Source organism: Lucilia sericata, unplaced genomic scaffold, assembly GCF_015586225.1.
Source record: "Lucilia sericata isolate MDLA Ls3-8-SP2 unplaced genomic scaffold, ASM1558622v1 Contig000826F_arrow, whole genome shotgun sequence".
NCBI classification, from domain to species: Eukaryota; Metazoa; Arthropoda; class Insecta; order Diptera; family Calliphoridae; genus Lucilia; species Lucilia sericata.
The window spans coordinates 81,277-97,173 of NW_023994818.1; the positions used below are offsets into that span (position 1 = coordinate 81,277).

At 29.8% G+C, this 15,897-nt stretch overlaps 1 protein-coding gene across 1 annotated transcript; it reads left to right on the top strand.

Moving 5' to 3' along the window:
• The first annotated feature begins 269 nt into the window (after window positions 1-269).
• On the top strand, window positions 270-14,306 carry LOC119608383. Its single transcript, XM_037962786.1, has 3 exons — window positions 270-545; window positions 12,593-13,494; window positions 13,555-14,306. The coding sequence occupies exons 2-3, from the start codon at window positions 12,636-12,638 to the stop codon at window positions 14,067-14,069; spliced, it is 1,374 nt and encodes a 457-aa protein (XP_037818714.1). The 5' UTR covers window positions 270-545; window positions 12,593-12,635; the 3' UTR covers window positions 14,070-14,306.
• The last annotated feature ends 1,591 nt before the right edge of the window (window positions 14,307-15,897 follow it).

The following is a 15,897-nucleotide window of genomic DNA, read 5'->3' on the forward strand; positions in this document are numbered from 1 at the left end:
TGACTAAAACATTGGCAACAAACCAACAACGATCATTAAAAACATCAAAACAAGGTAAATGTCATCCAACAAAGAAATTAAACGAACTGGCTGTAAGTAAAGGCAACAAAAACAAAACCCCGTTCCAAAATCATACACACACGTTTGTACGTTCACATGTAATAGATTCCGTCATTAAGCCAGTCAGTGTCTTGTCTGTCTGTCTGTTTGTCTTCCTTAAGCTTAAGTTAAAATTTCTTTTCTTCTTTCTTTCTACGGCCGCTTTTAATGTTGGCTTTGCCAGTTGCTGTTTTGACCATCAATATCTGGGTTCGATCGCTACAATTCAATTTAGTTTTAATTCTCAACGCGAAGCGTTAAAACCTACGTGCGCTTAACTTAAAACGATCTTGATTATTATTAGTGTTAATATAATTTTGACACTGTCATTTTGACAACTTACAAGAAATTAAATATTTTCTTTTGAAAATAACTAAAAACAACAACAAGAGTGAAACTTCATTTTGTGTTAAATACATTTTGTGGATTACAAGTGTTTTATTTAGGTAAAAATTACTATAATACAAATAAGACTTATATAATCTGAAGAAACAAAAAAAAACTAATTTTGAATTTATAATGTCATTATTTTAAGTAATTAAATAAAAATTATGTATGTAATGTTAAAAGAAAGAAGTCTGGTCAATTGAAAAACAAGTTCCGGTTTATTTTAAGATGATCATTATGGATCTACATGTTTTAACCTGTTGTTGTTAGTTACATAAATTTATAAATTTAGGTCGTCTGTGAAATTGAAAAGTTTGTTGTTGTCTATGATAATAACTAGTTTGAAGAATAAAACTACTATTTGGAAGAAAATTATTTTGATATTGCAGTGATCTTGTTAATGAATTCATGAAGCTGCGATCATTTCTTTTCTATCTACTTTTGAGTGCTATGATCATGAGCAAATGTTTGCATATGTTTGAAAAATACTAAATATGTTTGAAATAAAAACATTTCTTTAAATACATATTTAAGACAATTATCAAAGAAATCTCAAATTTAGCCTGATATCTTATCTATATAGTTTCTTAAATGATGTTCTCAAATCGTTTTCAAACTAAAAATTAGTTTTGAATTTATTCTAAGTTTTAAATAATCTTCAAATCTTTGTTTTAATTTCCAGAAAATACTTTAAGCTGTAGTTCTTTTTGTAGAGCCTTCATTGCTTTCTTTGAAAGCTTCCGTTAAGCTTTAGTTTTGGTTGAATCTTAGTCTTAATAGAGCTTCCACTGTAGCTCCATTTATACTTTTAATTAAAATTTAAATGTGCTTTCTATAATCAGAATTAAGCTTTAATCAAAGTATCTCAAATTAATTAAGCTTTTATCAAAGCTCTGTATGTTACTCTTATTTAGCTTCAGCTGTGGCTCTATTTTTGTCATTATTAAGTTTAAATTGTAACTTTATTCTTAGTTCTATACAACCTTCTAACATTTGCCTTTATTTGCCTTAATTAAGCTTTGATCATGCTTCCGTTTGAGCTTTCTTCATTACTTCGTTTGAAGCTTCAGTTATGTTTTAGTTATGGTTAAATTTTAGTCTTATGTAAGCTCTTATCGTAGCTGTATTTATGAACTTAATTAAACTTTTATTAAAGCCCTGCATTAAGCCCTCATTAAGCTTTTACTGTGGCTCTATTTTAGTCACTATTAAGCTTCAATCGTGGCTTTATTCTATGTTCTGAACAATCTTCAAACTTTTATTTAAAATTAGATTCAGCCGTTACTATTGTTATAGTTTAAATTAAGCTTTGCCTATGCTCTTTTTAAAGCTCCAGTTAAGCTTTAGTTATGGTTTTATTTAAGTCTTAATTATGTAAGGTTTAATTGTGTTTTTTCTATAATCACAATTAAGTTTTTATATACATATTTATAATCTTAATTAAGCTTCCATTAGATATTACTAAGCTTCTGCTGTGGGTCTATTTTAGTTCTTTATAAAAAGCCTCTATCGTGACTTTATTTAGAGTCCTAAATATGCTTCAAATTTTGATCTTTTTTTGGTTGTATTTATAGACCTTAAAAGCTTAAATTTTTAATTATTGTATAAAAAGCTTCTATCGTGAATTTATTTAGAGCCCTTAATATGTTTCAAGCTTTAAACCTTTTTGGCTCTATCTATAGCTTCTTAAAAGCTTCAGTTATAGCTTGGTTTCATTTATTATAAAAAGCTTCTATAGTGACTTTATTTAGAGTCTTAAAAATGTTTTAAACTTTGAGTTTTCTTAGCTCTATCTATAGACCCAAAAAAGCTTTAGTTAACGCTCTATTTGAAATCGTTATTAAGTTTTAGTCTTTGTTTCAGTTATAGTTCCAAACTTAAATTTTTATTTATTGTATAAAAAGCTTCTATCGTGACTTTATTTAGAGTCCTAAATATGCTTCAAACTTTGAGCTTTTTTTGGCTCTATCTATAGACGTTAAAAAGCTATAGTTATTGCTATATTTGAAATAGTAATTAAGCCTTAGTCTTGGATTCATTTATAGTTGTATTTAAACTTTAATTTTAAGCTTTCATTGTTGTTCCAATAAAGGTTTAATGGGACCTCTATTTATAGTTTTAATAAAACTTTAATTTCTGCTCTATTTGTGCTCCAAAGGAAGTCTAGATTTGCTTTTAATATTGCTCTATTTAAAGTCGTAATAAAGCTTCAGCTTTTTCTCTAACAAAACTTCATTTGTTTATTTATTTAAAACCCTAGTTAATCTTCAAACCTGGCTTTATTTGTGGTTTTAATTATACTTTAATCATGGCTCAACTTCTGGGTTAAATTAAAGGTATAATGGAGGTTTTATTTGAGTTCTAATTATGCCTCGATTAAGTCTTTATTTGCAGGCTTAATGTAACTTCATCTGTGCGTTAAGTAAACATTAATCATGTCTCTATTCTAAGTTCTAATCAAAGTTCAATCGTAAGTTATTTGTATAGTTGTTATAAAACTCTAATCAAGAAATTTCAATGCCTCTTGTTAATCTCTTATTATGATTCTATATCCAGTTCTTATTAAACTTAAATCATCAATTTATAATCCTAATTAATCTCCAATCAAAGCTCTGTATATAGACTAAGCTAAACTTTGATGATGACTCCATTTGTAATTCTAATTAAACTTTGATGGTAGCTTTTTTATGGTCCCAATTAAGCTTTAATCTTATTTCCAACCTTATTTAAACTTGAAACGTAGCTTTATTTGTGTTTCCAATAAAGCTTTAATCACAGCCATATTGAAAGTTCTAATTAAACTTTCATCGATGCGCTATAGGCATTCCTTCTCTTCAAAACATTTCCCTTAAAATGGCAATTTAAGTAAACCTGACCTGATTTTATAATAAACTTGTCTAAACAACAGATTGATTAATTAATATTTCAAGGTCGTTACAACTGTGGCATCCCAATATAATTTTATGAAACTTATTTTTAAAAATTTCTAAAACTAAACAGTTACTATTAATTCATCATGCATAACAAACACTCACTACTCTAAACTATTAATGAGTTAATGTTTAAACTATTAAAGTTTTCTATTACGTCACAAAACTCAAATCATATTTAAATTAGTAAAGTCACTATTAAATACTAATGATTGTTTTTTGTTTAAATTTAAATTACAACTTATATAAATAAAAAAACATTAAAATAACTTGTTCAATAAACCTATTAATTTTCAACCTATATAACTATTTTGAAAAAATATTTACTTTATTAATTTATATAATATCTATAAAAAATATTTCAATAATTCAAATGTCCAACTATTAAAATACAAGAAAAAAGCTGTATAAAAACACTTTCTATTTTCCTAAACGATTAATTATTAATGAATGCTAATTTTTGTGAAATCGTTCATTAGTAAACCCCAAAAAAAAAAAATTTGAAAAAAAAAAATAAAAAATATTTTATAAAATTTTTTTTATATTGAAAATAAAACTGTTAAATATGTGTGAAGAAATATGCGGAAAAATATGCTGTTGTCCATAAATGTAAATGATTAATATATTTATATGTATGATGAACTTATTTATATTTCGTAATAATCTGGTTTAAAGAGTGAAATTACGAAAACAAATTGTTTGTTGAACAAAAAATTTTTAAAACTAATTTAAATAATAATTAAACATATTTTGTTTAAGTTGTATGTTAATGAAAGTGTGGGTTAGTTAGAGATGCTATTGAGATAATGAGAGATTTCTTTTTTTTTAACAAAAAAAGTTAAGTTTTTTTGTGATTTATTTATGTAAAATGTTGTATTGAAAGTAAATAAGTTTTTGAGGCAACATGTTGATGTTTAAATCGTTTCAATGTTTATTTGAATATTGGAAACATGTTGCTTATAGTTATGTCACTAACTTTGAAACTTTGGCAACATATTGTTTATCCAGCAAAAACATGTTAATGACTTTTAATTACTTTTCAATGACTACTACATATACTAAGCATTATAAAACTACTTATTTAACCTGTTATTTGCAGGCGATCTTAGTAAGTACTTATCTAACTCCCTACTTTGCTGGGTATGCATCAATTGTTGCTCTATTTGAAGTTCACGATTGAAATTCAAATAGGTCTTCAAATAGAGTCCCTTATTAATGACAAATCGAGTCATTATTAATGATTAATTTGCTCTATTTGAAGTTCTAATTAATCATTAATAATGACTCGATTTTGTCATCTAAACTTGACTCTATTCAATCGTAGACTTAATTGTGATGCCAATTATCTCAAATCAGGCTTTAATCGAGGCTGTATTTGTAACTGAAATTTATTGAGTTGGCATTCAATCCTCCAAACATGTATGTAATTTGAATCCTTATTAGGGTACAATCTTAGCTCTCTTTAAGGATCAATTTAATATATTTAATCAGGGCTTTATTTGTGTTTTCAATTAAGATTCAATAGTTGATCTATTTGTGATCCCAATTTAGGTTTAATAGTGACTTTAATTAAACCATAATCAAGAGATTATGTGTGGCTCCAATTAAGGTTTCTTAAATAGTCTATTTGTTATCCCAATGAAAGTTAAGTCCCGTTTCTATTTATGGTTCAAATATAACTTGTGGCCTATTTCTGATCTCCTTTAGGATTCTATTTCTGAATTGCAATCCTGGTTCTAGTTCTGTTTCTAATTAAGCATCTATTGTGACTCACTTTAAACAGCACCAGTGGGTGGTATTTATGGTTTAATTTTGGGACTCCTTTTGATGAACTAATTAAGTTGCAATCGTGTCCTTATCTATGAGAACAATTACGGTTCAATTTTGACTCTATTTGTGAACCAAATTAATGTTTAGTAATGGCTTATTGTCCAAATTAAACTTAAATTCTGCCTCTATTTGTGTTACTTATAAAGGTTTTAAAAAGATCTATTCGAAACTTATTCTTATAGTTTTATTTATAGCACCACTTAAGGTCCAATAGTGGCTCTTTTTGAAGACATTATTAAACTTTAATTGTGGCTCTGTTTTTAAACATTGAACGTATTTTATTTATGATCTCAACTAAGGTTTAATTATGACTCTATTTGTGGCCCAATAGGGGTTCGATTAAATTCCTATAATGACGATATTTGTGATCTCATTTAGGATTCAATCGGTGATCTATTTGTAGTCCTAATTAAACATAAATCATGAGTATATTTGTGTCATTTATTACGTTTCAATTACGACTATTTGAAGGCCTAATCAGACTTCATTCGTGGCTCTATTAATGGTTTCATTGCATCTTAATTTATGGTAATTAATATTCAATTGTGGCTCTCTTTGATGATCTAATTAAATATTAATCCTGCCTCTATGTATTATTGGTCATAAATTAGGTTGAGTTCGGGCTTTTATTTGTTGTTCTAAAAAATTTTTATATTGGGGTTCAAACTGAAATTCAATCGCAACTATGTTTCGATTCCAATTAAAGCCCCTTCACACGAGCACACAAGTAATATGATCTGTCAAAATTTTTTGTAAAAAAAAACGGATGGGATCGTCTAAACGCAATTTGTAATGAACCATCACACATTGAAATAAAATATGCATGGAAGATTTTACAGTTGTATGGCTCTCTTCATTTTTTGAAATGAATAAAAAAACAAGCTAGTTGCATTAGATCAGGGATGTATTTTTATGTAAACACATACAAAAAAAGTGAAACAGCTGTTTCCATTTTACTTTGTTATTGTTTTATACAAATCGTGTTAACACAAAAAATATAAATCATACGACTTTTATTCTCTTTTTTGTCATACGGATGGAATTTGATTTTACTTTTTCATTAGACTTTACGTACGTAAAGTGTGATCGTCTAAAGGGCCTTTAAGCTGGAGGTCCATACCACGCGTTCTACGCTTCTTCGCATTCTTCGCGGCTGTCAAAAAAGTAGAATCAATGTTGTTGTGTGCTACAAGTTGCAAGCATAAAAGCATAGGATGCCTTAAGGTAGAAGTACACAACACCCGTTGTACGCGGCAAAGCGTTATAGACTTCTGTCAAAAAAACTTTGAAATAGTGTATTTTCATTTGACAAGTTATACACTGTAGTTGGTAACGCGTCTGCGGCGAAAAGTTCAGCAACTTTCAACTTTTGACGCGTCGGCAGCTGATCAGGGTTGTATTTTGTTTTGTATAGAATAAGAATAAACAAAAAATTAAATAAATTTCACCAACAATGAAAGACAAATATTAAAAAAATAAACAAAAACTTAAAATTTTGATGTTTACTAGTTTTAATAAACATTAAATATTCGTAAAGTCTTAACAAACTTTAAAAGAATGATAAAAATGACGCGTGGTGTGTAACTTGCAGCTTGTAAAGCGTAAAACTCGTTGTCGCCTCAACGCGTGTTGTGTACTTCCTACTTTAACGCGTAGAATGCTTAAAGTAGATTTACTTTCTACTTTTGTAAGCGTCATAAGCGGCGCACAAATATGTCAGCTGATTTTGACAATTTATATTTTATTTTTAATGTGTATTTATCAATTTTAATAAACTAAAACGAGTTAAATTGTGAAAATATGAATAAAAAACTTAAAAAAAAACGCGAAGTTCTTTGTAAATAAAGCAAAAAATTTACGCTGAAGATGTATAGCATGTAACTTGATGTGTAGTAGGGTTCTATAGTTTAAACGAAAAGTCGACTTTTCGACTTTTTTCATTTAGTTAAAAGTCGACTTTTCGACTTTTTGCATTTTATGAAAAGTCGATTTTTCGACTTTTTTCATTTAAATAAAAGTCGACTTTTAGACTTTTCGACTATAAGTATTTTATAAATAGTCGACTTTTCGACTTTTTCCGACTTTTCGGCTTTTTTGACTTTTTTCGACTTTTTCCGACTTTTTTCGACTTTTTCTGACTTTTTCCAGTTTTTGACTTTTTTTTCCACTTTTTTAAAATTTTTGACTATTTTTGACTTGTTTCTACAATACATATTCGATTTTTCGACTTTTTCCGACTTTTCGACTTTCGACTTTTTTCGACTTTTCGACTTTTTACGACTTTTCGACTTTTCGACTTTTTTCGACTTTTTTCGACTTTCAGACTTTTCGACTTTTCGGCTTTTTTCGACTTTTATTCACAAAGTCGACTTTTCGACTTTTTTCACAGATGATAGTCGAGTTATCCACTTTTTTGGAACAAAATAGTCGACTTCGACTTTTCGACTTTTTTCGACAAAAAGTCGATTGTTCGATTATTCGAAAGTCTATTTATAGAACCCTAATGTGTAGGTGGCAAAGAAGGTATGAAAAGCACAAAATGTTTTGCCGCGAAGACGCGTAGTGTGGACCTCCAGCGTTAAGGTCTAACTAAGTTGTATAGATTATAAGGTGAAGTCATTTCATTTTGGCGCTAATTCATAAAATGTTTATATATGGAGTTTGACAGCTTCGGTTTTGAGAGAGATTTTTTTGACAGTTTTGGGCTAAATTTCCATGAACAAAAAAACAATCAGCTGTTGAAATAACTTTTTTTAATTTACAGTTAGGATTTCAATAGTAGTTAAATATTAATCTTAATTAAGGCTTCAAATAGGTATTACTTAAGACTTAAATTTTAAGAATTTTTGAAATGAAATTCGAATGCTTTACTTTTAGAAGTTAGAGAAAATACAAGAATTAATTCTTTTCACAACCTGTTAAACCAATAAGCAGAACATTTAACCCAGTTTATTTGTAATACATTGAATCAAAGTATATTAATAAAGTAGCGACATCTCTTGTTGTACAACAACATCTACAACAACCACATGTATTTTGTTTTTGGAAAATTTAAGATTGTGTCAAAATAAAATTTCCTTGAAAAACAATGTGAACAAAACATAAATAAAAAATATTACTTTTAAGTTAAAGATATTAACGATTTAATTATATTATTATATATTATACAATTTATTACACTTTTAAACTACTTTAAAACCACTTTTAATTCACTTTTTCAACTTTTCACAAATTTTAACAAATAGCAAAACACAATTTAAAAATGGCGACGTAAACAATGTTAACAATTTTCAAAACAAACTTTGACAATTTGCTTCATTTATCTAGTTTAAAAAAAATAGTCAGCTGTTTAAGTGATGCTACTTTATTAATTTACTTTGCATTGAATGTATACATTTTTAAATTAGCACTTCTTTAAAGACACAGCTGTCTGCGTTCTTTTTTTTTTTTTTTAGAGTTGCTATAAAAGCGCGAACCATAATTATAACACTGATGTTAAGAACATGACTTCTTATTTGGTTTTGAATTGAAAACAATTATTTCTTAATAAAGACAGTTTAATAGTTTAATATATATTTTTTTTAATAATTTATTTTATTTGTTGTAGCTGTATTTGGTCACACACTTTCTAACAAAACAGTTTTTTTTGCGTTATTTTTTTGGTAACGACATAAAAATTTCTCCATCAAACACAAACATTCTTTAAAAAAAAAACTTTTCAACAAGTTTTGTGTCGTCAGTGTTGTGGTTGTTTTGCAACAACAGCCGTTTTAACAACAAAACACAAGTTCTTTACAACATTGTCTGCCCACCTTGGTGTCTTAAAAGAAATTTTAGTTGGCTGTTGGTTTGGTGGTTGGCTCCCATATGAATATTCATTGTTACCAATTAGGTAACACACACGTATGCACACACACACACCCATTCTTGATGCGTCTACTCTCTAACTTTTTAAAGTGTTAAATGTTTCTACGTGTTTTTAAAACTTTTGGTAAATCTGGCCTCAACACATTAAGTCTTGACAAATATTTTTTTAAATAAATATATATTTTTGGAAGAAATATTAAAAATATAGTTTAATAATTTCACTTTCATAGTGGGTTTTAAACAATTTCTGTCTGTCCATCCGTCCCTACTTCCATCAGCCAAATAGTTATGCGTGTAAATATTTATTTAAGTTTTTTGGTTTTAACTTCAAAAGTGTTTATTTGTTAATAACAACAACAACAAATTAATAATAAACATAATAAAGTGGAGAAATTTAATACCTTCTATTTCTATTTAAGGTGCTGTTTTCTTTAGTTGACTTTTAGGGAGTTTCTATAATGTTTTTTTTTTCGTTTTTTTTGCGGAAGTGTGAAAAAAGTGAAATTTTTTTTCTCTACACATACCATTGACCTATTGTCGTTATAACATTAAAATATTTATTGATTTAAAAAAAAAACTTTTAATAACTTTACAAAATGCTTAATTTAAATTTACATTATTTCCTCACTTTAAGTAATTTATGTTGGTTTTTATTTTCTATTTAAACAAAAAAATGCTAATGAGTTTACATAATTACTAATATAAAAAAATGTGTAAATGCTTAAGCTAAAACTTGACAAAACACAAAAAACAAATCATAATTATTATTTAACGTCATCAACACATTCCCCTAGTCATCTTAATTTACCACACCACGAAAACGAAAGTTTGAATATCTAATTATTAAATAAATTCCAATATCCATTTACCAATATACATATGTACATATGTATGTATGTTTTTTAACTGTAATCCCGAAAACCCCTAACTCTTAAATACCCTAATTAAGGTCATTTATCAATTTGATTAGCGTTTTTGTTTATGATTATCTAATCTGTTTTTCCATATAAATAACTGAAGACTCTCCAGCATGTCAATGACTTCCATTCAATCACAATTCATTTCAATTGTCTGATAAAAAGGGGGATTTTTTTTTCTGTGTCTGATTTTAACTAAAAATAGTCAATGCCAGACGTATTTATTAGTTAATTACTTAATAACTAAATTCCAATTCAAATGAAAAACCAATTGAGTCATTAGGTTTTTTTTGGGGGCTGATTAACATGTTGAGGCTAAAGTTTAATATGTTGCTCAGCAACATTTCTTTGTAAAATGTTTCAGAAACAAACTAGATTTTAATGAAATCTAAATTATTGAAAACAAGAGGCAAAAACAAGGCATGTTTCCTTGATGAAAGACCCTCATTTTGGTGTATTGCAATTTCGGGGTAAATAGGTGATACCAGTACCTCTAGTCTGCTGGGACTATAAACTGATGATGTCATTTCACTCCTCGGCTAGTCCTTGGAATGATTTGACATGGGGTCTAACCAGAGCACCACATAATCTGGTACTACGGATGGCCAGTTGCCCGCAGGACTTGTCCTGGCTAGTCAGTTGGTTGAAGTTCCTTCGGAATCCACGTAGTGGCTGTGGTTTAAACCCAAATTCACGTGAAGAGTAACTTGCGGTTAAATGACTGATGCACGGTGAAATCTTTAATTCGGGAAAAGTTCGGTGCTGTTGCCGAATGTCAACAGATACCCCACAGAGGAGTGACTGTGGGAATAAGCGTTGGAAATGAGTTCGTGTTAATTGTATATGATACAGGATGAATGTAGGGGTATACGGAACTCATCCGCCCGTATACTTAGAGAGAGTCTGTATGTTGTTCTCTTATGAATGTGTCGGGTAAATGAGAACCAAATGAAAAACCAATTGAGTCATTAGGTTTTTTTTTTGGGAGCTGATTAACATGTTGAGGCTAAAGTTTAATATGTTGCTCAGCAACATTTCTTTGTAAAATGTTTCAGAAACAAATTAGATTTTAAATAAGTATTTTAATGAAATCTAAATCAATGAAAGCTGTATATAGTCTCAAAGGATCCCCCCGGAGGAGACCCTCTTCTTGGTGTATTGCAATCCCGGGGTAAAGAGGTGATACCAGTACCTCTAGTCTGCTGGAACTATAAACTGGATATGTCATTTCACTCCTCGGCTAGTCCTTGGAATGATTTGACATGGGGTCTAACCAGAGCAGCACATAATCTGGTACTACGGATGGCCATTTGCCGCAGGACTTGTCCTGATACCCCACAAAGGAGTGACTGTGGGACTAAGCGTTGGAAATGAGTTGGTGTTAATTGTATATGATACAGGATGAATGTAGGGGTATACGGGCCTTGCCAACCCGTATACCTAGAGTAAGTGTGTCGGATGTTGTTCTCTATTGAGTGTGTCGGATGAATGAGAAGTTTGCTGGGTTGAATGGTGATGGATGGAAGGTATCTTATACAAGTGATACCATTAAATTTTCCTTCCTTAAAATATTTCAGAGTAAACTCTGTTCATATCAGAATTACCACAGTGTGTCACTGTGATTAAGAACAAAGTCTCATCTTATTTGATGGATTCGTACTTCGGTCTACCGATTACGTCTCTAGGTGCTGTTGTCGACTCAACAGAGGCCATCCCATCTGCGTGGTTGTAAACGGAAGAGATGTTTTTGCATCTCGGGTACTTGAGCAAAGTGCACTTGTACTGGACTGGAACTTCCATATACGTAAATTGCAACATGCGTGTAAGAAGCACAAAGGTGATGAGTCGTCACAAAATGGTGATGAGTCGTCACAGTATGAATGGCCTTATACACAAACGATCTGTCAATATCTAATCAAACTTCAATAGTGGCTCCCTTCATCAATTAAGGTTCATTTAAAGTCTCTAGTTGTGAACCCTATTAAGGTTTCATATAATAGGATCACAATAATGATTCTTTCGTAGCTCTATCTGAAGACCTTATTAAACCTCAATCATTGTTTCATATGTGGCTATATTTTAGTTTCTATAGTGGTTCTACATAAAGTCCTATTGAAACTTCTATCATGGCTCTGCTTGTGATTCCAATTAATATCTAATCTAGGGACTATAAATCTATTTTTGATCCCAATTAAGTTCCAATCATAAGATTGTTTGTTGTCTTTAGTAATTTAGTTCTAACTAAGCTTCAATGAAATTTTTTCAATTGAGGTTCGATATATTACTCATTAAAGTTCAATCGTTCGCTTCATTTGTGATCACAATTAAGCACTAATCTTGGCTTTATTCGTGATCCCAATAATGCTTCAATACTGGTTCTATTTGACATTGCAATTAAGATTTATTTGTTGCTCTATTTGAAGACCTAATTAAACTTTTATTATGAATCTATATGTGATCCAAATTAAGCATTAATGTTCTTTGAGTATCCTAAACTCTATTGTTATTTACTCTCTTTTCTAAATTAACAATATATTAATTATGATGTTTTTCTCTTTCCAGTTTTAGTTGTTTGTCTCTCTCCACACATACAAAAAAAAAAAAAATGAGGAAAACCTTAGTGCTCTTGTGCTTAGCCTTGGCTTGCCTCTCACACACACAGGCTGCTGTCTATAGACGTGGTGATAAAATTTCCGAAAATTTCAAACAATTAGATTTGGCACCCGAGGAAATTGATCCCGATGTAGCTCCCCTATCACATCATCAACAGCAACAACAACAACAACAACAAATCGAAACTGTCGACGAGACAACCGATGAAATTTTAAATGTCAATGAAAATGAAATACTCGATGAGGCGGGTGATAATGAAATTATTGATGAATCAGCTAATGAAATACCACAGTCAGTAGCTACCGTGGCACCTGTTGTAGCCACTACTGTGGCTCCTGTTACCGTAGCCGCCGCCCCTGCTGAGGCTGCAGCAGCTACTCCTGTTAAGGGAGAACCTGAACCTACCGGTTTGGCTAAATACTGTAAATGTAATGAGAATCATTGTGATTGTTGCCGTAACTTCAATTTGCCCTTGATTCCCGTTAAAGGACCTGGTTGCGCTAGAATGACCTATTTGGGTAATGAGAAAATGTCCATCAGTTTGAAATATGGTGATTTGACTTTGGCCAGCAGAACTGTATCCAGCAAGAGAGCACGTCCAATTTGTGTAGGTCTTCCCGGTGGTTACTCACAATTCTGTGGTCGTGTTTATGGTTTGTCCAAGGCTAATGAGAATTTCAAGGCCTGTTTAGGTTTTGAATTGAGAGCTGATGATGAAGTTGAGGCTGCTTTGAGAGTGTCCTGTTTCAAATTTGGGCCAGAAGGTTTGAGAGTAGCTGAGGCCGAACCTTTGCCTGTTGAAACCAACAAGGAGGAAGACGATGATGATGACGACATTTTTGGTTTTGGTGGTTAGTTTGAATGTAGGGAGTTAAGTTAAAGTTTTTATTTATGTTTTTTTTCATTTAAAGCTGGTGATGATGAGGAAGAAGAAGACGATTACAATGAGGATGATGAAGAAGAAGAGGAAGAAGCTGATGATGATGCCGATACCGATAGTGATGCCGAATATGCTGATGATGATGCTGAAGATGAAGCCCCCGCCGATGCTGATTATGGTGGTTTCAGTTTAGCCGGCCTTTTGGATGAATTAGACGATGACGAAGATGAGGAATCCAAACCCAGCGTTACCCCTGTTGTTGCTCCCGCTGATGCCTCCACCCGTACCGCAGTAGACTCTGTACAAAGTAAAGATGACAAAGGTAGCGCTGCTGCTACGGCACCAGCTGTTGAAGCCATGGAAACAGCAGCTCCAGTTGCTGCGATGACAGATCTAGCCACCACTGCCCCTGAAAGTATGCCCGACACTACTGCCAAAACGAAAAAATCTAAGAAAGCTAGAAAGAACAAGAAAAAGAAGGCTGCCGATTCGGAGGGTGATTTCGCCTATGAAATTTTGAATGGTCTGCTGGATTTTTTCAACTGAGCTTGCAAAGTGAATTTGCAAGCATGCTTGGTAATAGTGTAAATACTTTATATGCGAATTGAGTACGAAGCGTGGACGTGAATTTTAGTTTTAAGTTTTTGACACACAAAAAAGAATGAAATGAAATTATTTAATTATTTATTGAAAGTAAAAGAAAAAGTGTTAATTTATTTCAATTTAAATTAAGAAAATTGAATTGTAAATTAATTTAATTTATTTATTTATTAAAAGAAAAATAAAACAAAATTTTAAATATTTCTATAGTCTTATAACGGTTTCTACAAAAAGAGACAATTTCTGTTAAAGAGAGAGGGTTTTGAAAATTTATTAAAAAGAGAAATTTTCCAAAAATTTTCTATAAAAAGAGCAATATTCCTAAAATTTTCTATTAAAAGAGAAATTTTCCTAAAATGTTCAATAAAAAAAGAAATTTTCCTAAAATGTTCTATAAAAAAAGAAATTTTCCGAAAATTTTCTATGAAAAAAGAAATTTTCCGAAAATTTTCTATGAAAAAAGAAATTTTCCGAAAATTTTCTATGAAAATAGAAATTTTCCAAAAATTTTCAATGAAAAGAGAAATTTTCAGAAAATTGTTTATAAAAACGAGAAATTTTCCGAAAATTTTCAATAAAAAAGATAAAATTTCCGAAAATTTTCTATAATAAAGAGACATTTTTCGAAAATTTTCTATAAAAAAGAGACATTTTTCAAAAATTTTCTATTAAAAAAATATAAGTTTTCCCAAAATTGTTTATAAAAAAAAAATAAATTTTCAATAAAAATTAAAAATTTTAAATAAAAATTAAAAATTTTAAATAAAAATGAAAAATGTTGCCAAAATTTTCTATAAAAAAGAGACATTTTTCGAAAATTTTCTATAAAAATGAGAAATATTCCGAAAATTTTCTATAAAAAAGAAAAATTTTCAAAACATTTTCTATAAAAAACAAACGATTTCGGAAATTTTCTATAAAAAAGAAAAAAACTTCCCTAAACTTTCTATAAAAAAGAAAAATTTTCCCAAAATTTTCCAAAAATTTTCTATAAAAAAGAGAAATTTTCCGAAAATTTTCTATAAAAAGAGAATATTTTCAAAAATTGTTTATAAAAAGAGAATTTTTCCGAAAATTTTCCATAAAAAGATGTTTTTTTTCTGAAAGTTTTCCATAAAAAGAGAAATTTCCGAAATTTTTCAATAAAAAAGAGAAAGTTCAGAAAAAAATGTTTATAAAATGAGATATTTTACCAAAATTATCTATATAAAGAGATATTTTGTGAAAATTTTTATAAAAATAGTATAATTCCTAAAAATTTGGAAAATTTTCTATAAAAGAAATAATTTCAAAAGTTTTCTACAAAGAAACAATTTCAAATTATTTCTATAAAATCAAAATCAAAAATCATCTATAAAACTTTTTAATCCAACCACATTCTTAAATTTATCCGCGTTTTAAATTATGCTACACATTTTTGTTATTATTAATACAAATTATCTTGGCCATAAATTTTAGTCTCGTTTGTTTGTTTCTATTAATCTTTTTTTGCATATATTCTCATACATTTTCAGTTATTTTGTTGTTGACGTTATATTTTAAAATTTATTCAAACTCACTTGGCACTTTGTTAATCTACATACAAATGATGTGTACTAGGGATGCCAATCCCGAAATCCTGATCCCGAAAATCCCGGGATTTTTCGGGATTGGCAAATCCCGAATCCCGGGATTTGGAAAATAAATCCCGGGATTTTTTCGGGATTAGGATTTGTTTCAAAAAACTGTTTTTATTTTCTTTTTTGAGCCATAATTTTCATTAATTTGAAAATTA